This window comes from Sinohyriopsis cumingii, chromosome 15 (assembly GCF_028554795.1).
Source record: "Sinohyriopsis cumingii isolate HCF-2022 chromosome 15, ASM2855479v2, whole genome shotgun sequence".
In the NCBI taxonomy this organism is placed as follows: Eukaryota; Metazoa; Mollusca; class Bivalvia; order Unionida; family Unionidae; genus Sinohyriopsis; species Sinohyriopsis cumingii.
The window spans coordinates 15,128,181-15,154,947 of NC_142975.1; the positions used below are offsets into that span (position 1 = coordinate 15,128,181).

General features: G+C 34.3%; 1 protein-coding gene across 1 annotated transcript in view; it reads right to left on the reverse strand.

Moving 5' to 3' along the window:
* Window positions 1-26,767, reverse strand: part of LOC149781299 (uncharacterized) — a 122,632-nt gene that overhangs the window by 40,979 nt on the left and 54,886 nt on the right. Inside the window, exons 3-5 of the mRNA XM_089935386.1 lie at window positions 23,925-24,055; window positions 5,094-5,202; window positions 3,583-3,742 (exon numbers count right to left, since the gene is read on the reverse strand). Of these exons, the coding sequence (XP_089791512.1) occupies window positions 3,583-3,742; window positions 5,094-5,202; window positions 23,925-24,055 (400 nt within the window). The remainder of the gene's footprint in view (window positions 1-3,582; window positions 3,743-5,093; window positions 5,203-23,924; window positions 24,056-26,767) is intronic.

The following is a 26,767-nucleotide window of genomic DNA, read 5'->3' on the forward strand; positions in this document are numbered from 1 at the left end:
ACCTTCTCACTACAAAAATATATACTATATGGCTGGTCTACAGTCCTGACACAGTTTAAGATCACATCACTCATCCTGGTGGAGAGAGTGTGGGAGGGAGGGAGGGACAGATGGAACAGAGAAAGAAAAATGAAATATGCCTAAATATGGAAATACAGGTTTGAATAACATACATAATGGCAGCTGTGTTGATAAATGGGGAAAGACAATAATTCCAAAAGTGATCTTCCCATTGTGGCAATAAAAGTAGTATCCCATTGTGGTGATCTCACTCCTACTGATATATTTAAATATCTCATCACAGTTTTTTATACTGCTCAAAATACTTGTGTTTCACAGGGTGAAAATTCACCAACAGATGTCATTCAAGGATTACTGTGTAGGCTGTCAATATACATGTGTCAAAGCCAGTTCTACTGTGCAAGTTTGACAATGAAAACCCATGTACCAAAACCAGTGTTACTGTGTAGGCTGTCAATATACATGCATCAAAACCAGATTTATTGTATAAGTTTGACAATGAACACTCATGTACCAAAACCAGTGTTACTGTGTCGGCTGTCAGTATACATGCGTCAAAACCAGTGTTACTGTGTAGGCTGTCAATATACACGTGTCAAAGCCAGTGTTACTTTGTAGGCTGTCAATATACATGTGTCAAAGCCAGTGTTACTGTGTAGGCTGTCAATATACATGTGTCAAAGCCAGTGTTACTGTGTAGGCTGTCAATATACATGCATCAAAACCAGATTTATTGTATAAGTTTGACAATGAACACTCATGTACCAAAACCAGTGTTACTGTGTCGGCTGTCAGTATACATGCGTCAAAACCAGTGTTACTGTGTAGGCTGTCAATATACACGTGTCAAAGCCAGTGTTACTTTGTAGGCTGTCAATATACACGTGTCAAAGCCAGTGTTACTGTGTAGGCTGTCAAAATACACGTGTCAAAGCCAGTGGCACTGTGTAGGCTGTCAATGCACACATGTCAAAGCCAGTGTCACTGTATAGGCTGTCGATACACGTGACAAAATTAGTGCAACTGTGTATGCTGTTGATACACATGGGTGAAAACAACAGACTGCAATTTACTGTAAACATAACACATTACTGATTCTATGTCAATATGTGTGGGTGTAAAATTTAAAGCAATGGAGCATATGTTAAATTCAATATAAATTGTAACAATTTTACCTTTTTGGTACATATTATCTAAAGATAAGCTTAAAAAGCAAAATCTGATCTTTATCGCTGTATACTTATTTTTCAACAAAATTATTGAATAGTTTATATATGTATGCAATTTTTGCAAAGGAATTACATATTTTATGGATTAATTTCAAGCCCCAATGGTACAATATCAGACGGCAAGTAAATGGTGTCAATACTTTGTTCATGCTATATATCAGACATTGAATTCAGACACAATGATCTGGGGAAAAAATACTGAATATTGTAAATCAATGGAATTACATGCATTATAAATGAACTGAATGCCATGATAGTAAATGGTGTTGATACCCTATTCATCATATACATTAGACATGAATACACGTATATGTGCCAACAAGTTGTTCTCTCAAAAAAGTAAAATACTGTAAAACCCCGCATTAACGCGACCCCGATATCAACACAATCCAATTTTTTGGACCCCAGTTATCGCGTTATAGTGGGGTTACACTGTACTTCTAATCATCCAAACTCAAGAAAGCAGAGATGCTGCCAGGAATTTTCTTAAGAGGGGTTGGTCTCACACACCCACCTAACAAAGTGGGGAAATGGGGGGAAGGGAACAATTCCATAGGATAGAAAATGAGTGACAATATTAATATACGGTATAATTTAAAACAAGCTATTTTCTCTACTTCTTCTGAAAACAGGAAATTGTACGTATATGAATAGTCATCAGTTTATTCACTGTTTCTCTGATGTTTGAGGGAAAAAAAATCTGATTCCATATGTCATGTCAAAGTTGATGTTCAAAACTTTGTGACACAATTTTTGTCAGGAAATGGATTATCTTTCTTATGTTCCCAACAAAAAAACAATAATAACCCTCCTTTTGCTTTTTTCTTAACCAGATGTAGGTACTCAGCCAAATGTCTTGGAATTTCAGTTCCTTTCTATTTTTCTCAGCATCTGATTTACCTTCCACATGCCCTCTGAATGAGGTGCCAACACTTTCTGTATCACTAGTATGTGCAGCATCTTCAGTTCATGAGAGATTTCCTCATGCTCTGTAGTCTCAACTACAGCAAACAATCTTACCATAAACAAACTGGTTATTTTCCATTCTGACTCTTCTTGCTCTTTAAATTCACTTATGGCTGATTCAATTGTTATACCCATCTAGGAGACAATTCAGTTGGAGCCTAGATAGTTTCTGCAAAACCTGCAGCAGATTTCAGTCATACAGATGCTCAGTCTGTCTTAGAATAACTTGATTGAGATCAATGGCAAAAATTGATGACCAAGACTTAATCTGAAAAACCTCCATTTGAAATTTTTGGGTTTTTGTATTATAAAAAAGTCAGTACACCTGGGGTACAACAAATTGCAGGAACCACAAATAATCTGTGTGACCTTTCCCCCATTGGTTTTGAGAAGCTGTATGACTAGTAATTGCTGTTCAGAGAAACCCGCAATTCCCGTGACTGGCAGCATCTCTGGGAAAATGCTGAATGAAGCATACTGCCTCCATCTTGTACAAAGATAAATCCAACCCACTTTAAATTACATATTATGACTACATTTTCCTTAGCAAAAAACATGGTGTAACATTATGGTCATTTCTTCAATTCTTCCAGTTTCTAGTAAGTGGTTTTCCCAAAAGGTGGCTCTAAATGGCCAATGTTTACTGCCAACAATAAAAAATGTTTTCATTCCAATGGTGCATAATGTCCAGATGAACAGGAAAGAGAATTGGAGAGCAAAATCAAATCATGTGATGAATTTGTGAAAGTCAGAAGAGAAGATGATTTTGCTGACAATATGATCATTAACATGGATGAAATTCTAGTGTACTTTGATCTCATTCCTGGATGGACTGATGATAAGATGGGGGTCAAAAGTGTGAGGATTAGACTGGTGCAGATTTGAAAGGACTTTAGTCCTTGCAGTTTCCGCTTCAGGTGATGTGTTGCCTCTAACAATTTCTCATGGTATGAAAAAGCTAAAAAAATATTCATGCACCAAAAGAATGGATCGTACATGTGCAGGAAAAGGGGTGTGTTGATGAGATACTTCTACTTTGGATTAAAGTTTTATGTCAAATACAGTTTTATATTTTTTTTAATAGAATTTCATTTGAGTGCATTTTTTTACATGTAATTTTCAAATGATTTAAAAGGTGTCGCACAACTTATGACTCCAAAAAAAAAAATGTGTCCCAGAACATACAGTGCACAGGAATGAGAATTGAACCAAGGTGTCAAAAGGTGCTTCCACTAAAATGTGGTAGAGGCATCCATAAGCAATAACACAATTTACTAGGATAAAAAGCTAAACAGTAACACCATGTCTGAACAAAGCATAATTTCTCTATGGAAGTCTCTACTACTACTATTGCTACAAGTCTCACCATTTCTAATTAAGCTGCTGTTGCCCACATTGACTCCTGGGTCCCTTTTAGAGTCCAAATCTAAGAGATCCTCTTGAGGTCTTGTGACAGAGGTCACATGGGTCAAGGTTACATTAGGACATCCATCGATGCAACTGCAGAGATGATGCAACTCTGCCTCCTGCAAGTTTAATTACAACAACATTGTATAATATTTATCTTGCAATATTGTAATCAACTGTGACACAACAGTTTAGTAACACTGTATGATATTTATCTTGTAATATTGATATCAAACTGGGACACAACAGTTTAATAACACTGTATATTTATCTTGTAATATTGATATCAAACTGGGACACAACAGTCTAATAACACTGTATGATATTTATCTTGTAATACTGATATCAAACTGGGACACAAGTTTAATAACACTACGATATTTATCTTGAAATATTACAATCAAACTGGGACACAACAGTTTAATAACACTGTACAATATTTATCTTGTAATATTGATATCAAACTAGGACACAACAGTTTAATAACACTGTATGATATTTATCTTGAAATAATACTATCAAACTGGGACACAACATTTTAATATCACTGTATGATATTTATCTTGTAATACTGATATCAAACAGGGACACAACAGTTTAATAACACTTTGATATTCCTGAAATATTGTTATAAAACTGGGACACAACAGTTTAATAACACTATGATATTTATCACTTAGGTATCAAACTGGCACTGCAGTTTAATAAAAACAACACTGTAAGGTATTTATCTTGTAACATTATTATAAAACTGGGACACTACAGTTAATAACAAAATTGTATGGCATTTATCCTGTAAAACTATTATATAATTGGGACACTACTGTTTAATAACAACAGCATTGTTTGGTATTTATCCTGTAATATTGTTATCAAACAGGGACACATCAGCTTAATAACACTATATTTATCTTGTAATATTATATTATTATCAAACTGGGACACTACAGTTTAATATCAATATTGTATGATATTTGTCTTGTAATGATGTTATCAAACTGGGACACAGCAGTTTAATAATAACAACAATGTGTGGTATTTACCCTGAATGATATTGTGAAACTGGGACACTAAAGCTTCATGATTGAGTATTCAGAAACAAAAATCTGGAAAGGATACCAAAAAATCTCTTCTACAAAATGTACCACCAATCCTAATCTCCCTCCCACAAATAAAAAAGGTAATGCGACTACATGATGATGTATTTCCTTGATGGGATGGAGTGAGGGTGAGGGAGGTGACAACTTTTAAATCTTTACTTTTATCTTCAATAGTCTTTACAGGTTGAAATTTTACATGACAGTACAGATTTGGAAAACTATTATAATTCATCTCTATGATTTTATGCATTATTGATGCCACATAAAATCTGAGAAATAAATGAGATGTTAGTTTTTCAAAATCTGTGTTATGCACATGAAAACTGTTGACTTTTATTTTATATTATATATATTATAAATATCATCTTACAATATTTCCTCTGCCTTTGTCTTCTTTAATGACAAAAAGGGCATCTTCATCTTTTGTTCTATTTCTGTCACAGACCAGCGTGACAAAAGTTTTTCTGTGACGAAATGACCTGAAAGCAGAAACAAGTACAAACGATGTTCATGAAGTTAAGGACTAAATAAATTTATTTTACTTCTAAATGTAATAAAATGGTGACAACAGTACATGCATAAGGAAAATCCATATTTTGGGAAAAGAATCCCTCCAAATCGTTGTTCATCGATGGACTTGATATAGTGGTCTTCAATGTTGCCATTTCATGGCTTGTATACATAGAGGACACATTAGGCTTAACTTCCCCATCAGTTGCAGCAATAGTTATATAATGGTGGACATCCACTGAACTGAGTGGAACTTGTCTATTGGCTGAGCCTTAGTGGACGGTACAGAATGTTTTTCTTAATTTATACATGGTATCTTTCAGTATTCAAACATATATCCACTACAAAGCAGATATAAGAACAAAGAATCCCATAAGAATATTTAGTACCTGACAAAACACATTAAGTTTTTCTGTACAGGAGTTTTAATAACTGTGGTGAAAAAGAAATTCCATTTTTAAACAAACAAAAAACAAATCACATAATTTTAAGGGTTCATACAAGAAGAGTGTGTGTGTGTGTGTGTGTGAGAGAGAGAGATTTGGATTTTTAATGTAGCTTTAAAAAATTTCCACTTATATCGCTATGATGTCTGCATTGTGGCAGTTTATAGTGATGGAAAGGATTTAAGGCATTAATTTATCATGGTTGGGTTATTAAAGCGTCCAATCAGGTCAGTAGAGATCGATCATAGGCCTGGTAAGAAACACCTTGGCCTCTCCTAGTTCTTGTTACAACAAAATTTTACTTTAATAAAATTAAAAATTATTGTTTGGCCTGGGTCCCCTTATGGGCCCACGCCCCAGGGATATATCCCCATTTGCCCCCCCGTTGGCTCTGAGCCCAATCAGCATGAAACGATCAACATTACTTTGAATCTATCGACATGATATGTTCTGCTTCCATGTTAAGAGTCTAAAGCATGTATGACGAAAAGTAGTTTGGACAGGATCAAAGTCGAGATAGACTAGAGTCTATAGCTTCTATCATCATAAATAATTTGGACAGGATCAAAGTCAAGACAGACTAGGGTCTATAGCATGTATCATCAAAAATAATTTGGACAGGATCAAAGTCGAGATATAATAGAGTCTATAGCATGTATCATCATAAATAATTTGGACAGGATCAATGTCAAGACAGACTAGAGTTTATAGCATGCATCATCAAAAATAATTTGGACAGGATCAAAGTCGAGATATAATAGAGTCTACAGCATGTATCATCATAAATAATTTGGACAGGATCAAAGTCCAGATATAATAGAGTCTATAGCATGTATCATCATAAATAATTTGGACAGGATCAAAGTCAAGACAGACTAGAGTTTATAGCATGCATCATCAAAAATAATTTGGACAGGATCAAAGTCAAGACAGACTAGAGTTTATAGCATGTATCATCATAAATAATTTGGACAGGATCAAAGTCCAGATATAATAGAGTCTATAGCATGTATCATCATAAATAATTTGGACAGGATCAAAGTCAAGACAGACTAGAGTTTATAGCATGCATCATCAAAAATAATTTGGACAGGATCAAAGTCGAGATATAATAGAGTCTACAGCATGTATCATCATAAATAATTTGGACAGGATCAAAGTCAAGACAGACTAGAGTCTATAGCATGTATCATCATAAATAATTTGGAGAGGATCAAAGTCAAGACAGACTAGAGTCGACAGCATGTATCATCAAAAATAATTTGGACAGGATCAAAGTCAAGACGGACTTGAGTTTATAGCATGTATCATCAAAAATAATTTGGACAGGATCAAAGTCGAGATATAATAGAGTCTACAGCATGTATCATCATAAATAATTTGGAGAGGATCAAAGTCAAGACAGACTAGAGTTTATAGCATGTATCATCATAAATAAGTTGGACAGGATCAAAGTCGAGATATAATAGAGTCTATAGCATGTATCATCATAAATAATTTGGACAGGATCAAAGTCAAGACAGACTAGAGTTTATAGCATGTATCATCAAAAATAATTTGGACAGGATCAAAGTCAAGACAGACTAGAGTTTATAGCATGTATCATCATAAATAAGTTGGACAGGATCAAAGTCGAGATATAATAGAGTCTATAGCATGTATCATCATAAATAATTTGGACAGGATCAAAGTCAAGACAGACTAGAGTTTATAGCATGTATCATCATAAATAATTTGGACAGGATCAAAGTCCAGATATAATAGAGTCTATAGCATGTATCATCATAAATAATTTGGACAGGATCAAAGTCAAGACAGACTAGAGTTTATAGCATGTATCATCATAAATAATTTGGACAGGATCAAAGTCAAGACAGACTAGAGTCTATAGCATGTATCATCATAAATAATTTGGACAGGATCAAAGTCGAGATATAATAGAGTCTACAGCATGTATCATCAAAAATAATTTGGACAGGATCAAAGTCAAGACAGACTAGAATCTATAGCATGTATCATCATAAATAATTTGGACAGGATCAAAGTCCAGATATAATAGAGTGTACAGCATGTATCATCATAAATAATTTGGACAGGATCAAAGTCAAGACAGACTAGAGTCTATAGCATGTATCATCATAAATAATTTGGACAGGATCAAAGTCGAGATATAATAGAGTCTACAGCATGTATCATCAAAAATAATTTGGACAGGATCAAAGTCAAGACAGACTAGAGTTTATAGCATGTATCATCATAAATAATTTGGACAGGATCAAAGTCGAGATATAATAGAGTCTACAGCATGTATCATCATAAATAATTTGGACAGGATCAAAGTCAAGACAGACTAGAGTCTATAGCATGTATCATTATAAATAATTTGGACAGGATCAAAGTCGAGATATAATAGAGTCTATAGCATGTATCATCAAAAATAAGTTGGACAGGATCAAAGTCGAGATATAATAGAGTCTACAGCATGTATCATCAAAAATAATTTGGACAGGATCAAAGTCAAGACAGACTAGAGTCTACAGCATGTGTCATCATAAATAAGTTGGACAGGATCAAAGGTCTTAATTCATTTAGCTGGATTGCTTCAAGAGCTCAATTTGCATAAAACTGGGTTGGTTTGCCTTGGGTGTTTCAAGTTTCTCAAGATATTTAAACATGCCAAACACATGCCAATGTCAAAACACCAAATTCCAAGCAATCAAAATATCAAAATCCAGTGATGGTTGGAAATAGGAATTTCAGTAATTGCAACAACTGACTTGCCTTGTAAATACAACAAATGACTTGGGCTGTAAATACAACAAATGACTTGGCCTGTAAATACAACAAATGACTTGGCCTGTAAATACAAGAAATGACATTCCCTGTAAATACAACAAATGACTTGCCTTGTAAATACAACAAATGACTTGCCCTGTAAATACAACAAATGACTTGCCTTGTAAATACAACAAATGACTTGCCCTGTAAATACAACAAATGACTTGCCCAGTAAATACAACATTCAAAATCTCATCTATATGCTGATGAAATTACTCTGCACAAGTCTGATCTTAACTTATATCATGCTGAAAATTGGTGCTCACTGGATGACATGTTAATCATTTTAAAAAACCCACAACAAAGCCATGCGGATTGGAACTATGCAAAGATTGTCAGTGAACACATCTAAATCTTGAGCTGTATATCTTCAATAGAGAAATTGAAAATGCTGACACAGGAAAACTTTTGGAGGTCATGGTGATAAGATAGTGTAAGCATGTGAAACACATCCGTTATTTAGTAAGCTTGAGAATTTACCTCTTACTGGGGAAAAAATTTTATCTACCACACAGCTCAATTATCAGAAATTATCTTACAATGCATTCATTCTTCCACTTCTACTGTTGCTGCACAATTTGAGGAAATACAATGGATACCAATACTGAAACAATCCACAATCTTAAAAAAAGCAGCAAGAATTATCATACATTTATCATTTGATTCACCATCCAGAAATCTTTTCTCAAAATCGAAAATGCTCAAATATGAATACTGATAAGTCTACCAGAAGTCCATGTATTAATGTTCAAAATGTAAAGAACTAACTTTGTCTACACTCTTTCATTTTAAGTCAGAAAAAACAGTACCAAGACCTAAACTGAACCTGATTACAAATGATCATTACAAGACACCATTTCCAAAAACAATATTTAAAAAAAATTCATTTGCTTGCTCCAGTGCTATTCTCTGGAATGAACTCCCCAAAGCAATTAGATCAGAAATGAATCTAAATATGTTCAAAACAAAAACATATGACGACTATCTCGAAGGGACATTTTTATTATAAATATTGATATACATGTGCTCCAATTTATTCTGTTAATGCATTTTATGTACACTTTGTGTTCTTATACATGATGTATATATGTAAGCATGCTTTACAATTGTTAAATTTTTCTTCTCTTTTATTACACTAGTATTTCATCCTGAGTTTACCTCAACAAATTAAGTATTTATCTGTATTATTATTATTCTTCTTCTTATTATTATTATTACTATTATTATTATTATTATTACTATTATTATTGATCAGATTGGTCCACGACTCATTAAATCTTCTGCCTTTGCTATTGTAGATAGCATAACATTCATAATTAATTTAAGTATTGCAACCTCATCTGTCCCCAAAATATGGAAAACTGCAAAAGTAACTCCTATTCACAAATCTGGTTCTAAGGATGATGCTGATAACTACCGATTAATCTCAATACTACCAAACTTGTCAAAATTGATTGAAAAACATGTCCATGACTCATTCATGTCATATTTAACCAAACACTTGCTGTTACACCCTAATCAATCAGGCTTTAGACAGAACCATTCCTGTGAGACTGCCTTGATCTCCCTAACTGATAAATGGCTTCAAGCACTTGACCAAGGTAGAATAATAGGAACTGTATTTGTAGATTTCAAGAAAGCTTTTGCCATGGTGGATCATGAAATCCTTTTGAAGAAACTGAAAATCTACCAGTGTGATGAAAGAACAATTAGATGGTTTACTTTGTACTTAAATGAGAGAACACAACATGTTTACATAAATAATGTTCTGTCTGAACCTGAAACAATTAGATATGGAGTACCACAAGGCTCAATTCTAGGTCCACTACTATTCATTTTATTTATTAATGACCTACCACTTTTACTAAGAGACTCAATATCATCTACAGATCTCTATGCAGATGACACAACATTGTCAGACATCCAAAACACAAAGCATGAGCTCAAAATTTCTTTACAGAATGCACTAAACAAACTGGAAAACTGGTACACATGTAATGGCATGGTGGTAAATACTGGTAAAACTAAAATATTACTTATCTCAACACGGCAAAGAAGGACAAATCTTGATAGTGATGAACTATGTCTGACATGGAAGGATACAAATCTGCAAATAGTCTGTCATGATAGGCTACTTGGTGTTCTGGTAGATAATAACCTATCATGGACTGAACATATCAAACATACCAGTAAAAAAGTCAATTCAAGTTTATGGCTTCTCAGTAGGATAAGACATTTTCTCCCTGAAAGGCACAGATAACTGTTTTATAACAGTTACATACAACCCTATTTGGACTACTGTAGTACAGTATGGGGTAATTCAAATGACAAAAACATAGCAAAGCTGGCACATCTTCAAAAAAGAGCATTTAGGCTAATATCAATCCAGAAAGAAAGCAAGGAAAGTTTAGCTGGTAGGTTAAAAATATTACCTATTAAAGACCGAATCTGTTTGAGAAAAGCCAAATTAATGTACAAGATATCTCAGAATAGTGCTCCTGAATATTTACAATCACTATTCCAGTATAGGCTACCTGGTAATACTCCCCACCTGTGATCCATGTCTACCAAACAGTATAAAATTCCCAAACCAAATAAGGAGTTATTTGAAGAAAGTTTCCAATACTCTGGAACTCTGCTCTGGAATAGTATTCCAGTTGAGATTAGAAATGCCCACTCTATTTCCTTCTTCCAAACCCAATATATCCAGTGGCTTCAGAGATGCAGCTTAAATAAATGAATTCCTTTGTAAGTGGGCCTCAAGGTAGATTAGTTTTTAGCTAATTGTGTTACCCTCTTTAAATAAGGTCATTATTATTATTATTATTATTATTATTATTATTATTGTTATTATTATTATTCTTATTCTTTTCATTATTATTAAATGTCTATAGTACATATAATAAGAGCATGAACAGCAAAATGTTACTGTGAAAATCCTCCCTCTTTTGACATAAAAAAATCCAGTCCAAATTTTCCCAATGGCTTAAGACATAAATGCAAACAGCACAGAAACAAGTGTGTGGCCCGTTAGTGCCGGTGGTTAAAGGAATTATTTTCTCTCATTCTTGCAGCAGTCTTTAATTTCTCCTTACCACGCAAAATATCATCATCTTTTTCAAACAGCTGAAATTCCTACTATTATCCATGCTTAGCAGTGAAATGAGTATTACTGTACAACAAATGGCCTCTAATTTTTTTACATAGGTTTAGTTTTAGCTTCATATAAGTGGATTTTTTTCTTATTGATTGGCCTTTTCTTCTTCCTTATTTAACTTGTACTCTATTATTCATAAGCTGAACACATAATATCTATTAATATTGACTTGTGTATCACCTGCAATTGCTAAGCAATGTGTTTGCCAAGGTTATAAAATCTATTGCCAAGGTTGCCAAGGTTATAAAATCTATTGCCAAGGTTATAAAATCTATTGCCAAGGTTATAAAATCTATCTCTAATTGCACTGATCATAATTAGCATGTGGCTTCATAGCAAATATTGTCAGTGGTCAGTTGGACTATTGCAGCAATGCCCATTTGACTTTCAATCTAATTTCTTAAGCTTGTAGTTTGTACATGTTTATTATGACCAAACTGGACTACGGAACTAATCTGGAAATAACAAGTAAATAAGAAAATCCCAATAATACTTAATAGCAAGTTAATAACCTAATTGGTTATATAAATTCTTTTTGAAAGAAAATGAATCGCTAAGCATTAATTTATATTACATGTACTTGTTAAATACCGGACTTGCTAATCATCCATATATGTTTCGACATTAAAGATAAAAGCAATGACTGATCTCTTTGTCATATATTTTGGATTATAAAAAACTCATTTTATTACTAAGAAAGATGCAAAAAAAATTTAAAAGAAATCCTGTAGTGTAGTAGAGCTGTCATTAACCATAGTTATGTGCTGTTGTTACAGACATATTCTGTGTACTAAATAAAAAGATTAGTGGGAAAGATATAGATACGGTATGGTCTACTTTATATGCCAATAGAAAAAAAAAACTCAATCTGCATCAACATTACAAGCCTAAAATTCATTTTTCATAAACAAATATCCTATTAGTTTTACAATACATGTATCTGAATTTGTGACAACAAGAAACATTTTCTTTTGAAACATCAGTGCTAAAAATAATGAACACTTTTCTAACTGACAATTGTTATCAAGCTGACTTCGAAGTAATAACGTCACTCCTCACCTGGTACATGACAACAGATTCATGAAACAAAAGATGAACAAAGTAACTTTGATAAAAATCACTTTATTTATGACATGAACTGGTAGTGATGGAGCTAAAAATAGTACCATGTTCATCTGTAACTGCTAATAGTCATAAATATTACCAATGAAGTTTACCTTCATTTTCAATTATTTTTTTACTGCAGCATGTGTCTCTGACATTGATTAAATTTTATCTTTTTAATAAAACTGTTCACCTCATATAAGCTGGACTTAATATTTATCTAAAGGACACCTTCAAAAAATGATAACTGTCATACTTTTCATCGTGTTGTGCGTTTGTGAAAAGATGGGACTTTTCATGTTTCATAGAAATTTAGAAATTTGTTCAAAGGGGGCTTTAAGAAAGAGTATGGAAATTAAAGGGAAACAAAGACAAATAACGAGTGGAAAAGAACTTTTATGAAATATCTATTGAGAAAGAACAATGAAGTTACTTTCTGGTGCCAAACAGCATGTAAATTCTGCATGCGTACATGCTACCAGGTACGTGTATATATATATAGTGGATCAAAAGGGATGACCACTGTAGCTAGACAAGTTTCTGATAAAAGATCTTTTGTGGAAAGGGTCTGAAGGGATATAAAGTAAATTTAAAATGTGTTTTTCTACAGATTGCAAATTTATCTGTATCTATCCCTAGCTCAGCCAGTGATAAATAACACAGGAAATGTTATAGGAAATGTTACTGCTGTATAGTCTGTAAAATTTCATATAAAATTAATCTCCTGAAATAATTACATTTACAGTGTTGGAGTTTCCGACATCTGTTTTGTGCTTCAACTCACAGAGTAAAATAAAAAATATATATGATACCTATTTTATATATAAAATGATGCACAAAGGGCCTCTTATGCAGTATAACAAACTTTAAAACTCCGGATATGCTTAGAAATGTTGCGAATGTAAATTGTGGATTTATACTTTTGATCAATCCCTAGGTTTGTGATTCAAGTGATAAAACGTGTGTGGCATTTCTCTGGGTCATCAATGGAAGGGGTAACCATTGTAAAGACTAAAAAATGCCCAAAACTCAAATAAATGATTATTAAAAAAACAAGCTCAAAATCCAGTTCATTAAACTGGCAGTACACTGCCTTAACTAAAAGTAGTCTACACCGTATTAAACAATAGTACACTGCCTTATCTAAAAGTACTACACTGCATTAACTCGTTCAGCCCCGATCCCGTCTGTAGGCATGATCCGGTTTCTGCCTTCATTGGCTGATCCTGCCTGTAGTCGTGGATTGTTTACTGCATTCAATGGCCGATACTGTCTCCAGGCATGATGAATGTGTGTTAGATACAATTTCTCTGACTGGTTAGAAATGTTTTTTTTTTTCCCCAAGAACTAAACAACTATTAAACCAATCAGAAATTATTTTACTTTTGTTCGTGGAAATTTGAATTGTTCAGAAGCCAAGGGTTACTGTTTTGAGAGCAGTTTCACTACACATGTTCTGTTCACGAAAAATCAAAAATGATGGCAGACATAAGAGTGATTTATGCTGAGAGCAAAATGAGGAGTTTCTTGGGTTTGATCTTGAAAATACTGAGCAAGCTGAGGAAAGATATGTTCGGCAGTTGGATAGTTTAAAAGAATTAGATTCGGACATAGAAATTTCTGAGATTGAATCGTCAGAAGATGAGGATGCTGACAGTGATGATGGTAAGAGTTCTTGTGGATAAACGTTGCACATAATTTTGTAAATAGTGTGAAAGACTTGGACAAAATGGGGGAAAAAATACACCACTGTGAAGACAAATTCATTTGGAATAATTGGTGAAAATGTTGTGGATTTTAATTGGATATAAGAAGAGAAATTAAGGTAAAAATGAATGCATGTGCATGATGTTTTCAAAAATTTTAAAACAGGTAAAAACTCTGGGGCACAAGCAGCCAGACACAGCTTAGTGCTTCCGGGGCATAGCAGCAGAGGTACTGATAACAGTGCTGGGGCCGAATGAGTTATACAACAGCACATTGCCTTAACTAAAAGTAGTCTACAAAGCATTACACAACAGTACCCTGAAAACAATTTTATTTTAAAAATAAAATAATATTTCTAACAGGAAGAAATGTACATATGCTACATGTGTATTTACCTACACAGAAATAGCTCCTTTATGCAAATCCATACCTGTCTGAACATTATTTCTTTCTTTATTACTAGGCCAGGACTAATAACTAAGACACAAGGTAAAAGACGGTTGCAAGAATAAATAGCGGTATCAAAACAGCAGTCTAACATAAACATATATAAGTTAAACAAGTACACCAAGGTAAGACAAGAACATAACAAGTCCACAAAGGTTGGAGAAGGACAAAATAAATACACCAAGGCTAGACAAACACATAAAACAAGTACACCAAGGTTAGAAAAGCACATAAAATAGGTGTAACAAGGTTAGAAAAGTACATGTACATAACAACAAGTACACCAAAGTTAGACAGGCACTAAAACAGGCATACCAAAGTTAGACATGCACAAAAACAAGTACACCAAAGTTAGACAAGCACAAAAACAAGTACACCAAAGTTAGACAAGCACAAAAACAAGTACACCAAAGTCAGACAAGCACAAAAACAAGCATACCAAAGTTAGACAGGCATAAAAACAAGCATACCAAAGTTAGACAGGCATAAAAACAAGTATACCAAAGTTAGACAGGCACAAAAACAAGCATATCAAAGTTAGACGTGCACAAAAACAAGTACACCAAAGTTAGACAAGTACAAAAACAAGTACACCAAAGTTAGACAAGCACAAAAACAAATAGACAAGCACAAAAAACAAGTACACTAAGGTTAGACAAGTAGTAAACAAGTACATCAAGGTTCAACTTGTACCTAACTACAAGTCAAGTACACCAATGTCACAGAAGAAAACAAGTACGAAGGTTTAGACAAGCACACATAAGAAAACATGTATTAATAATTATTGGAGAAGGACAAAATAAATACACCAAGGCTAGGCAAACACATAAAACAAGTACACCAAGGTTAGAAAAGCACATAAAATAGGTGTAACAAGGTTAGAAAAGTACATGTACATAACAAGTACACCAAAGTTAGACAGGCACTAAAACAGGCATACCAAAGTTAGACATGCACAAAAACAAGTACACCAAAGTTAGACAAGCACAAAAACAAGTACACCAAAGTTAGACAAGCACAAAAACAAGTACACCAAAGTCAGACAAGCACAAAAACAAGCATACCAAAGTTAGACAGGCATAAAAACAAGCATTCCAAAGTTAGACATGCATAAAAACAAGTATACCAAAGTTAGACAGGCACAAAAACAAGCATATCAAAGTTAGACGTGCACAAAAACAAGTACACCAAAGTTAGACAAGTACAAAAACAAGTACACCAAAGTTAGACAAGCACAAAAACAAATAGACAAGCACAAAAAACAAGTACACTAAGGTTAGACAAGTAGTAAACAAGTACATCAAGGTTCAACTTGTACCTAACTACAAGTCAAGTACACCAATGTCACACAAGCAAAACAAGTACGAAGGTTTAGACAAGCACACATAAGAAAACATGTATTAATAATTATAAAGCAAAACATCAGAAGACTGATATATTACACATGTATAATCCTAGTTACAAATAACATGATGTGTGTCATGTTAACAGTAAGCACAATTACATACAAATGTTAAGAGAAATGTCCAAAAGAAACAAGATCTTTTCATATTTGATGATGGGGCAGAAATTAATTCATGTTACCATAATATTCCAATCAGATATTAATAATGCCTTTAGATAAGGATTATGTATTAATTGCAAGAAATGGAACAAATGTATGCAAAGTTATGTGCATATAAATAAGTTAATAAATCAACCAAAGATTTAGTTCTCTGAGATACTGAGTGAAAATTTCAATACTTTCAGTATTGTAAATGAAATCCCAAACAATCTTAAATGTCTTATCGCAAACCCAGACATACAGAATGTTATGAATGAATTATAATAGTCATGAATGTCCTGATGTACCACAATGCTGCAATCCAGAATGTCTCTTAGTGAGTTCAGAATAATTCCAAAATAATGTGTTATTTCAAATTCAATGAACACTTAATGTATTAAATGCTATGAAAAAAAACAGAAGTTATTGTCTTCTATTCAGATTTTAATTTACAATAATTTTCTAGAAGCTATTAGAAATAGTTTACCGGAATTCTAAAGTGGACGACATTGCTCTATGGCTACATGCACTGACCCCACTACCCCCCATTGGGACCTCAAAACATACTTTTGAGCATCAAGAAAAAAAAGGAAAAAAAAAAGTCTGAGAATATGGTAGGTATGTGTGCTGTCTATCCTGGCATGAGATTTTTTAAGAGATTGAATGCTATCTTGATAAAATCTGCAAAACATATTGGTCAATGTCATTTTTGGATTACTTTGTTTATCAATGTCTGATTATGAATATATGTGTAATCTATTTTTTCTGCAGAAATGCCTCATGGATGGATACGAAATAACACTAAGTAAAAACTATCTACATATAAATACAAGATGCATATCTGTTTCGTTAATTAGCATGACCAGATTAACCGTTGATAAAACCAGATGCCCTTGCCAAAGAAATGCAGAACAACAATATCTAATCTTTTTGTGTATACCATTTTACTAAAAAATATGCACTAATACCCCTCATTCTAACACTTTTCATGAATCAAAGTAATCACACTACAAGTGAGGGTGCTTTATATTAAGGGATATTCATACAACACAATTAGAATATAAAAATAGAATTCTGAATGCAGTGTATAGTACTGTTGTTTAATGAAGTGTAGACAACTGTTCATTAAGGCAGCATAGTTTTATCTAATGTAGTTTAGACTAGTGTCAGTGAACAGTGTACTTTCATTTAATGCAGTGTACACTACTATTAGTTAAGGCAGTGCAGATTATTTTTGTTGAATGCAGAGTAGACTATTGCTAGTTAAGGCAGTGTATTTTTTGGAATGCAGTATAGACTACTGTTAGTTAAGGCAGTGTGGAGTACTTTTATTTAATGAAGTGTAGACAACTACTAGTAAAGGCAGTGTAGAGTACTGTTGTTTAATGCAGTCTAGAATACTGTTAGTTAAGGCAATGTAGAGTAATGTTGTTTAATGCAGTGTAGAATAATATCAAGGCAGAGTATTGCTGTTTAATGCAGTGAAGAATACTGTTAGTTAAGGCAGTGTGCTGTTGTTTAATGCTTTGTAGAATACTATTAGTTAAGGCAGTGCAGAGTACTGTTGTTTAATGATTTATATAATACTGTTAGTTAAGGCAGTGTACTGTTGTTTAATGCAGTGTAGAATACTGTTAGGGTAGTGTACTGTTGTTTAATGATTTGTAGAATACTATTTTTAAGGCAGAGTACTGTTGTTAAATGCAGTGTAGAATACTGTTAGTTAGGGCAGTGTACTGTTGTTTAATGATTTGTAGAATCCTGTTAGCTAAGGCAGTGTACTGTTGCTTAATGCTTTGTAGAATACTGTTAGTTAAGGCAGTACAGAATACTGTTGTTTATAGCTTTGTAGAATATTGTTAGCATTCTACAAAGCATGAAACAGTTCACTGCCTTTACTAGCAGTATTTTACAAAGCATTAAACAACAGTACACTGCCTGCCTTAACTTAGTAAACTGTTCTTAAATGTGGTGTAGAATAGTGTTAGGGCAGCGTACTGTTGTTTAATGCAGTGCAGAATACTGTTAGTTAAGGCAGTGTACTGTTGTTTAATGCTTTGTAGTCTACCGTTTGTTAAGGCAGAGTACTGTTGTTTAATGCAGTGTAGAATACTGATAGTTAAGGCAATGTACTGTTGTTTAATGCAGTGTAGACTACTTTTAGTTAAGGCAGTGTACTGTTGTTTAATGCAGTCTAGAATACTGTTAGTTAAGGCAGGCAGTGTACTGTTGTTTAATGCAGTGTAAACTACTTTTAGATAAGGCAGTGTACTGTTGTTCAATGCGGTGTAGAATACTATTAGTTAAGGCAGTGTACTGTTGTTTAATGCGGTGTAGACTACTTTAGTTAAGGCAGTGTACCATTGCTTAATGCAGTGTATAATACTGTTAGTTAAGGTAGTGTACTGTTGTTTAATGCGGTGTAGACTACTTTAGTTAAGGCAGTGTACCATTGCTTAATGCAGTGTATAATACTGTTAGCTAAGGCAGTGTACTGTTGTTTAATGCTTTGTAGAATACGTTTAGTAAAGGTAATGTACTTTTGTTGAATGCCTTGTAGAATACTGATAGTTAAGGCAGGCAGTGTACTGTTGTTTAATGCTTTGTAAAATACTGCTAGTAAAGGCAGTGAACTGTTTCATGCTTTGTAGAATGCTGTTAGTTAAGGCAGTATACTGTTGTTTAATGCAGTGTAGAATACTGTTAGTTAAGACAATGTAATGTTCTGTTGTTTAATGCAGTGTATAACTATTAGTTAAGGCAGTGAACAGTTTCATGCTTTGTAGAATACTGTTAGTTAAGGCAGTGTACTTTTGTTTAATGCTTTGTAGGATACTGTTAGTTAAGGCAGTGCAGAGTACTGTTGTTTAAGGCTTTGTACTGTTGTTCAATGTGGTGTAGAATACTGTTAGTTAAGGCAGTGTACTGTTGTTCAATACAGTGCAGAATACTGTTAGTTAAAGTAGGCACTGTACTGTTACTTAATGTGGTGTAGACTACTTTTAGTTAAGGCAGTGTACTGTTGTTTAATACAGTGTAAAATACTGTTAGTTAAGGCAGTACAGAGCCCTGTTGTTTAATGCTTTATAGAATACTGTTAGTTAAGGCAGTGTACTGTTGTTTAATCCTTTGTACTGTTGCTTAATGTGGTGTAGAATACTGTTAGTTAAGGCAGTGTAATGTTGTTCAATGCAGTGCAGAATACTGTTAGTTAAGGTAGGCACTGTACTGTTGTTTAATGTGGTGTAGAATACTGTTAGTTAAGGCAGTGTACTGTTGTTTAATACAGTGCAGAATACTGTTAGTTAAGGTAGGCAGTGTACTGTTACTTAATGTGGTGTAGACTACTTTTAGTTAAGGCAATGTAGCATTCTGTTATTTAACGCAGTGTAGACTATTGTCAATTAAGGCAGTGTGGAGTACTTTTATTTAATGCAGTGAAACTATATTATAATTGTTTATCATGAGCCAAAAACTAGAAGTAAAATAAATTAGGCATCAATCATGATCAAAAACAAAACACCAACTGAATGTGCTCCAGAACCATATACTTATTATTATGTATTAAGACTGCAGAATACTGTGGTGGGTCCCGGGTTTACAGTATGTATTGAGACTGCAGAATACTGGGGTGGTCCCAGGTTTACAGTATGTATTGAGACTGCAGAATACTGGGGTGGGTCCCGGGTTTACAGTATGTATTGAGACTGCAGAATACTGGGGTGGTCCCAGGTTTACAGTATGTACTAAGACTGCAGAATACTGGGGTGGGTTCCAGGTTTACAGTATGTATTGAGACTGCAGAATACTGAGGGGTGGGTTTGCAGTATGTATTGAAACTGCAGCATACTGGGTTGGGTGGGTTTACAGTATGTATTGAGCCTGCAGCATGCTGGGGTGTGTCCCGGGTTTACAGTATGTATTGAGACTGCAGCAAACTGGGGTGGGTGGGTTTACCGTATGTATTGAGACTGCAGCTTACTCGGGTGGTCCCAGGTTTACAGTATGTATTGAGACTGCAGCATACTGGGGTGGGTGGGTTTACAGTATGTGTTAAGACTGCAGCTTCCTCTGGTGGTCCCGGGTTTACAGTATGTATTGAGACTGCTGAATAATGGGGTGGGTGGGTTTACAATATGTATTGAGATCGCAGAATACTGAGATGGGTGGATTTACGGTATGTATTGAGACTGCAGAATACTGGGGTGGTCCTGGGTTTACAGTATATATTAAGACTGCAGAATACTGGGGTGGTCCCAGGTTTACAGTATGTACTAAGACTGCAGCATACTGGGGTGGGTCAGTTTATAGTATTTATTGAGAGTGCAGCATACTGGGGTGATCCCGGGTTTAAAGTATGTATTGACACTGCTAAATACTGGGACGGATTGATTTACAGCATGTATTGAGACTGCAGCATACTGGGGTGGTCCTAGGTTTACAGTATGTATTGAGACTGCAGCATACGGGGGTGGGTCAGTTTACAGTATTTATTGAGAGTGCAGCATACTGGGGTGATCCCGGGTTTAAAGTATGTATTGAGACTGCTAAATACTGGGGTGGATTGATTTACAGCATGTATTGAGACTGCAGAATACTGAGGTGGGTCCCAGGTTTACAGTATGTATTGAGATTGCAGAATACTGAGGTGGGTGGATTTACAGCATGTATTGAGACTGCAGAATACTGAGGTGGGTCCCAGGTTTACAGTATGTATTGAGATTGCAGAATACTGGGGTGGTCCTGGATTTACAGTATGTACTGAGACTGCAGAATAATGGGGGGGGGTTTACAATATGTATTGAGATTGCAGAATACTGAGGTGGGTGGATTTACAGTATGTATTGAGACTGCAGAATACTGGGGTGGTCCCAGGTTTACAGGATGTATTGAGACTGCAGCATACTGGGGTGGATGGGTTTACAGTATTTATTGAGACTGCAGCATACCTGGGTAGGTGGGTTTACAGTATGCATTGAGACTGCAGTATACTGGGGTGGGTGGGTTTACAGTAACATGATACAGAGTCTAAACTGTCTAATGCATTCATGACCTCAAATATGCTTTTCTGTGTGCCGATGAAGCACATTTACAGTGTTGGTGTTTAAGTCATTGGGTATACTGCACAATCACTCAGAACCAGTTTTCTACCCATGGCCTTTCACCATAGGAGTCCCACTATACTATCATTTAAGCTCACTATGCCTTATAACCAATCATCTGCTACACTATAAACTTTTGCCACTATGCTTATACCTTTCCTGCTATCCTTATACAATTAATCTGATACATAAACATCATATCACCTAATGAAAAGCACTATTACTCTAATGACATGAGTATTCAATTAAGATAATCCAAGATGGCTACTCATTCCCACGACCATCATCATTAGTACTGGGCTGACCTAATTGACAGTACATAACCCTTGATGTGGGGTTCTCGGCAATGTCCAGTTCCTGGCTAGTCCAATGTTAGCCTAATGTTGGCCTACCTAAGAATGTGGCAATCAAATTATATGGAGTAGTGAAGAAAAAGAGGATATAAAATTACTTAAACTGAAAGACAAATGAATTTGACCTTAAATCATGTAATAACTTGGAGATAACAAAGAACACATTGTAAGTACATAATAATTTGGAGATAACAAAGAACATATTGTAAGTACATAATAACTTGGAGATAACAAAGAACACGTAAGTACAGGAGATAACAAAGAACACATTTTACGTACATAATAACTTGGAGATAACAAAGAACACGTTGTAAGTACATATACAGTCATTATATTTCAATGATATTAATTTCTTCACTTTTATGATAATGTGCATTTTTAAAAGACATTTTATGACGCTAAAGTGCCCTCATCCCAATGGAATAAAAAACATCAGGCAAACCTTGAGAATAATTAAACAAATTCTTGTTTTTGCATGTTTTGAACATAGCTGATACATGGTTACATTTAAATTATCCTACACTTCATTGATCTGAAGGTTCTATGGTCCAAAAGATAGTTTTGCCATTTCAAAGGTTCATTCATCTGAGGGGTCGTCAGTCCCAAAGCAAGGTTCAGTAGCCCTAAGTTTCATGATCCAAAGGTGTGCTAGTCGGAAGGTTCACTGACCCAAAAGAAGGGTGAAATAGTCCAAGGTATATTGGCCAAAGATTCAGATGGAATGAAAAAACAGAAGTGGATGTTCGAACCAATGAACCCATTTTTAACTACTGTTGGACCATAAAGACCCTTTGAACCTGTAAACCCTTTTTCAAATATTTTTGGACTGATGAACATCTGATCCAATGAACCCGTAGTTAAAATCCATTGGACTAACAAATTTTGGACTTGTCAACCTTTCAAACTTTTCCAATGAAGTTATGAACCCTTGGATCAATGATCCTTTGGACCAATGACCCCTATATTCTTCAAACTTGTGAACCTTCAGAACAATGGAACTCGGGGCAAAATTTTTTGGAAAATAGAGCTCTCATACAAAAATGAGTTCAGACTTATAAACCTTTGGACAAAGCAACCTTCAGAACGTGAAGCAGTTACCCTGCTAAATATAATTTTTGTATTTGGCAAAGGTTGTCTCCATAGTAACTGTGCAGCGCACTGAAAAAGGATCTTATTGTCTACAAAGTGTATAACATCCTGTCTTGGGCAACTCTGCAAATCATACAAACTGTATAACATCCTGTATTGGGCAACTCTGCAAATCATACAAACTGTATAACATCCTGTATTGGGCAACTCTGCAAATCATACAAACTGTATAACATCCTGTATTGGGCAACTCTGAAAATCATACAAACTGTATAACATCCTGTATTGGGCAACTCTGAAAATCATACAAACTGTATAACATCCTGTATTGGGCAACTCTGCAAATCATACAAACTGTATAACACCCTGTATTGGGCAACTCATACAGACATATCAACCACATGTTGCCAGCATCAATGAACAGACAACACAAAAATAAACAAGGCTACGAGTTGTTAAGTTACTAAGGCAAAGGGAATACAAAAGTTAATCTTGATTTATCGATGGATAGATGATGAACAGACAACACCACAGCATGATAGGCTAGACAGATTTATCGATGATTAGATGATAGATAACAACATAAATGTCTTCATCAGGAAGTAAATAGTCTTAATTACACCAAATAATGCTCAATTCAAACAAAATACTGAAATTATCTGTTCAAAGAGTTTCAAAATTTCACCGTCTAATACTAAAAAATTTCAGACTTTATTTTTATCACAAAGACTGCATAACTCAGACTCATGCTTAGTAATATAAAGCGTTTTTCTTCCTTGTGTGGTGATACGATGTACCACTTTCAGGAAAATTAAGTTATAATACATATAAATGTGAATACATGTACTGATTATTATGGATGCATTTTTTCTTGTTTTCTTTCTCTTTTTAAATTGTGTACCTACCTGTAACCCTGATAAATCAGGGCAACTGTGGTGTTGCCATCTTCCGCTACTGATGCCTGGAATTTGGCTCCTGCCTGGAATCCCAATGTATAGTAGAACTTCCTGTTGTTCTCTTCACGAAACTTGCATACCTAAGGAGTGAATAAATGTGACAAGCATGTAAAATCCTTTACAATTTTAGTTTTGAAATTCTCATTTAGTCACAAAACATTCTGTTACAAAACTCCAAATATGTTTTCCAATATTTCCAATGAGAAATGAAATTATGATTCAAGAGGTTTTTTTAAATTCATTTATTTGAATCATGCTTTAAATCAAAACATTCCAGAAGGTTACCAATTTTAAAAGTACATGAAAAACCAATAACTACAAAGATGGCTGCCCATTTGAATACTACTGTACCTGGAAACTCAATAATTACAGATGACTAACTATTCTAAAAGTAGAGGAAGACCCAATAATTACACAGATGACTAACTACATGTATTCTAAAAGTACATAAAACCCCAATAATTACACAGATGCCAAATTTAAAAGGACAAGAAAACCCCCAAAACCCAATGATTACACAGATGGCTTCCCATTTTAAAATTACATGAAAAACCCAATCATTACACTGACAACTGCTTACTAAAAGTACATGAAAACCGAATAACTGCACAGACAGCTCCCCATTTCTAAAATATATGAAAACCCAATAATTAAACAGATGGCTGTCCATTTTAAAAGTACATAAGACCCCAATAATTACACATATGCCCAATTTAAAAGTACATGAAAACCCAATAATTACACAGATGGCTGCCCATTTTAAAAGTATTGGAAACCCAATAATTACACAAAAGGCTGCCTATTTTGAATGTACATGTACATGAAAACCCAAATAATTACACAGATGGCTGCCCATGTTAAAAGTACATGAAAACCCAATAATTACATAGACCACTGCCCATTTTAAAAGCACATGAAAAATCAATATTCTCACAGATGGCAATGCCTTATAAGTACATCAAAAATCTATTTCCAACAGATAGCTGCCCATTTTAAAAGTACATGAAAAAACAATAATTAACTAGATGACTGCCCATTTTCAAAGTACATGAAAAAACAATAATTACATAGATGGCTGCCCATTTTCAAAGTACATGAAAACAATATTCCCACAAATAACAACCCACATCAAAAGTATGTGAAACATCTTTGTTCCACCCAGATGCAACCCATGTCAGAAGTACATGAAAAATCATAATTACACCCAGATGGAAACCCATGTCAGAAGCACATGAAAAATCATTATTCAACCCGGATGGCAACCAATGAAAACACTACATGAAGACTTGATATTGTGACACAGGGCACTCATATTTAAAACAAACGAGAAATGTAATAAATCCTCATATAAATTCTTACTTTCAAAATTATTAAAATGTAACCTTTAAAAACAGTGCATGATGTTGTTTTCAGTATAGTTTCTACACAGGAATTTGATATTAAACAGCCTAAAAGATACCAAGATGTGTAAACAAAGAACTCTTAAACAAAAAATGAACATCACATCGTAAAAAATGTAAAGATCCAATTTTTCGATAAATTATGTAACTTCTATTGCAAAATGAATGAAGGATTTGTAATGGATTCTTTCTATAACATTTTCTTATGACATTATGATGAGGTTTCCAAGTCACTAATGTTAATAAGCAATATTGCACAATGCAAGCTGCTGTGGCAAAGTTATAAATTTTATGCAATGTTTAATAAATCCTGGAAAGATGGTTACTGTGGCCTACTCTTGATGCTCGGCACTAGACTGTCTCAACTAGCACCTCGTACATGTAGTAACAAATGATGGAATATGAGACTTTGAACCAGGACATGCTATATAAGCAATGTTTAATAAACCCTGGAAAGAAGGTTACAGTGGCCTACTCTTGATGCACAACACATCTCTGCCTCAACTGTCACCTCATACATGTAGTAACGAATGATGGGATATAGGACTTTTTTGCCAGGATGTGCTATATTTAATATAAGCAATGTTAAATAAACCCTGGAAAACACTGTAAAGAAATCAAATTTTGATGTATTCTAGCAACAAACCAACCAAAGAGCAAGTTTTGCAATTTTAAATAAGTCCTGCAAAATATGTTGCAAAAAATATTTCAGTTGCAAGACATATTATCTCTGGAAAATGCAACCCCACTCCAAGTTTGGTAGCAAAAATTAGTGAAAAGTTACAGGAGTTAAGGCCTGCATATAACTAAACAAAGTTGAGAAAAAAATCACTAGAATGAGGTCATGGAGACCCAGATTTCATGCAAGACATATTACAAGATCCATTAACAGGGCACATTTTGTGGCAATAAATGAATTGGTATCAAAATTAGAACCAGAGACATGAAATTTTAGCAATTATGAATAAATCATGAAAAGTAAGTAACAATTACTCACTTTTAATGTTTGACACTCCTAAAATTAACACAAAAATGAAAGAGTGACAACAAAGAAAAATTGTAAATAGAATGACTCGGATGGACAATATGCCCTGGACTTCTCCAAAGTGTGTATGTGTGTGTGTGTGTGTGTCTGTGTGTGTGCATGCGTATGTGTGTGTGTGTAATTCTTCGAGAGTTCAAGGGTTATTGTAATATTCAGTCTTAGCAAATTTGAAATTTAGAAAATTAGTTTCTTCCAGGGTTTTGACATGGTGAAAGTTTACTGTATGAAGTTTTCTAAGAATGTTTCAGCCAATGTATCTGAACTTCTACAGATTTGACCATTTTCATCAGATTTATGTCAATGTTTGATAAAGCTGTTGTTATTTTTGCCACAGACTTTTTGTACAC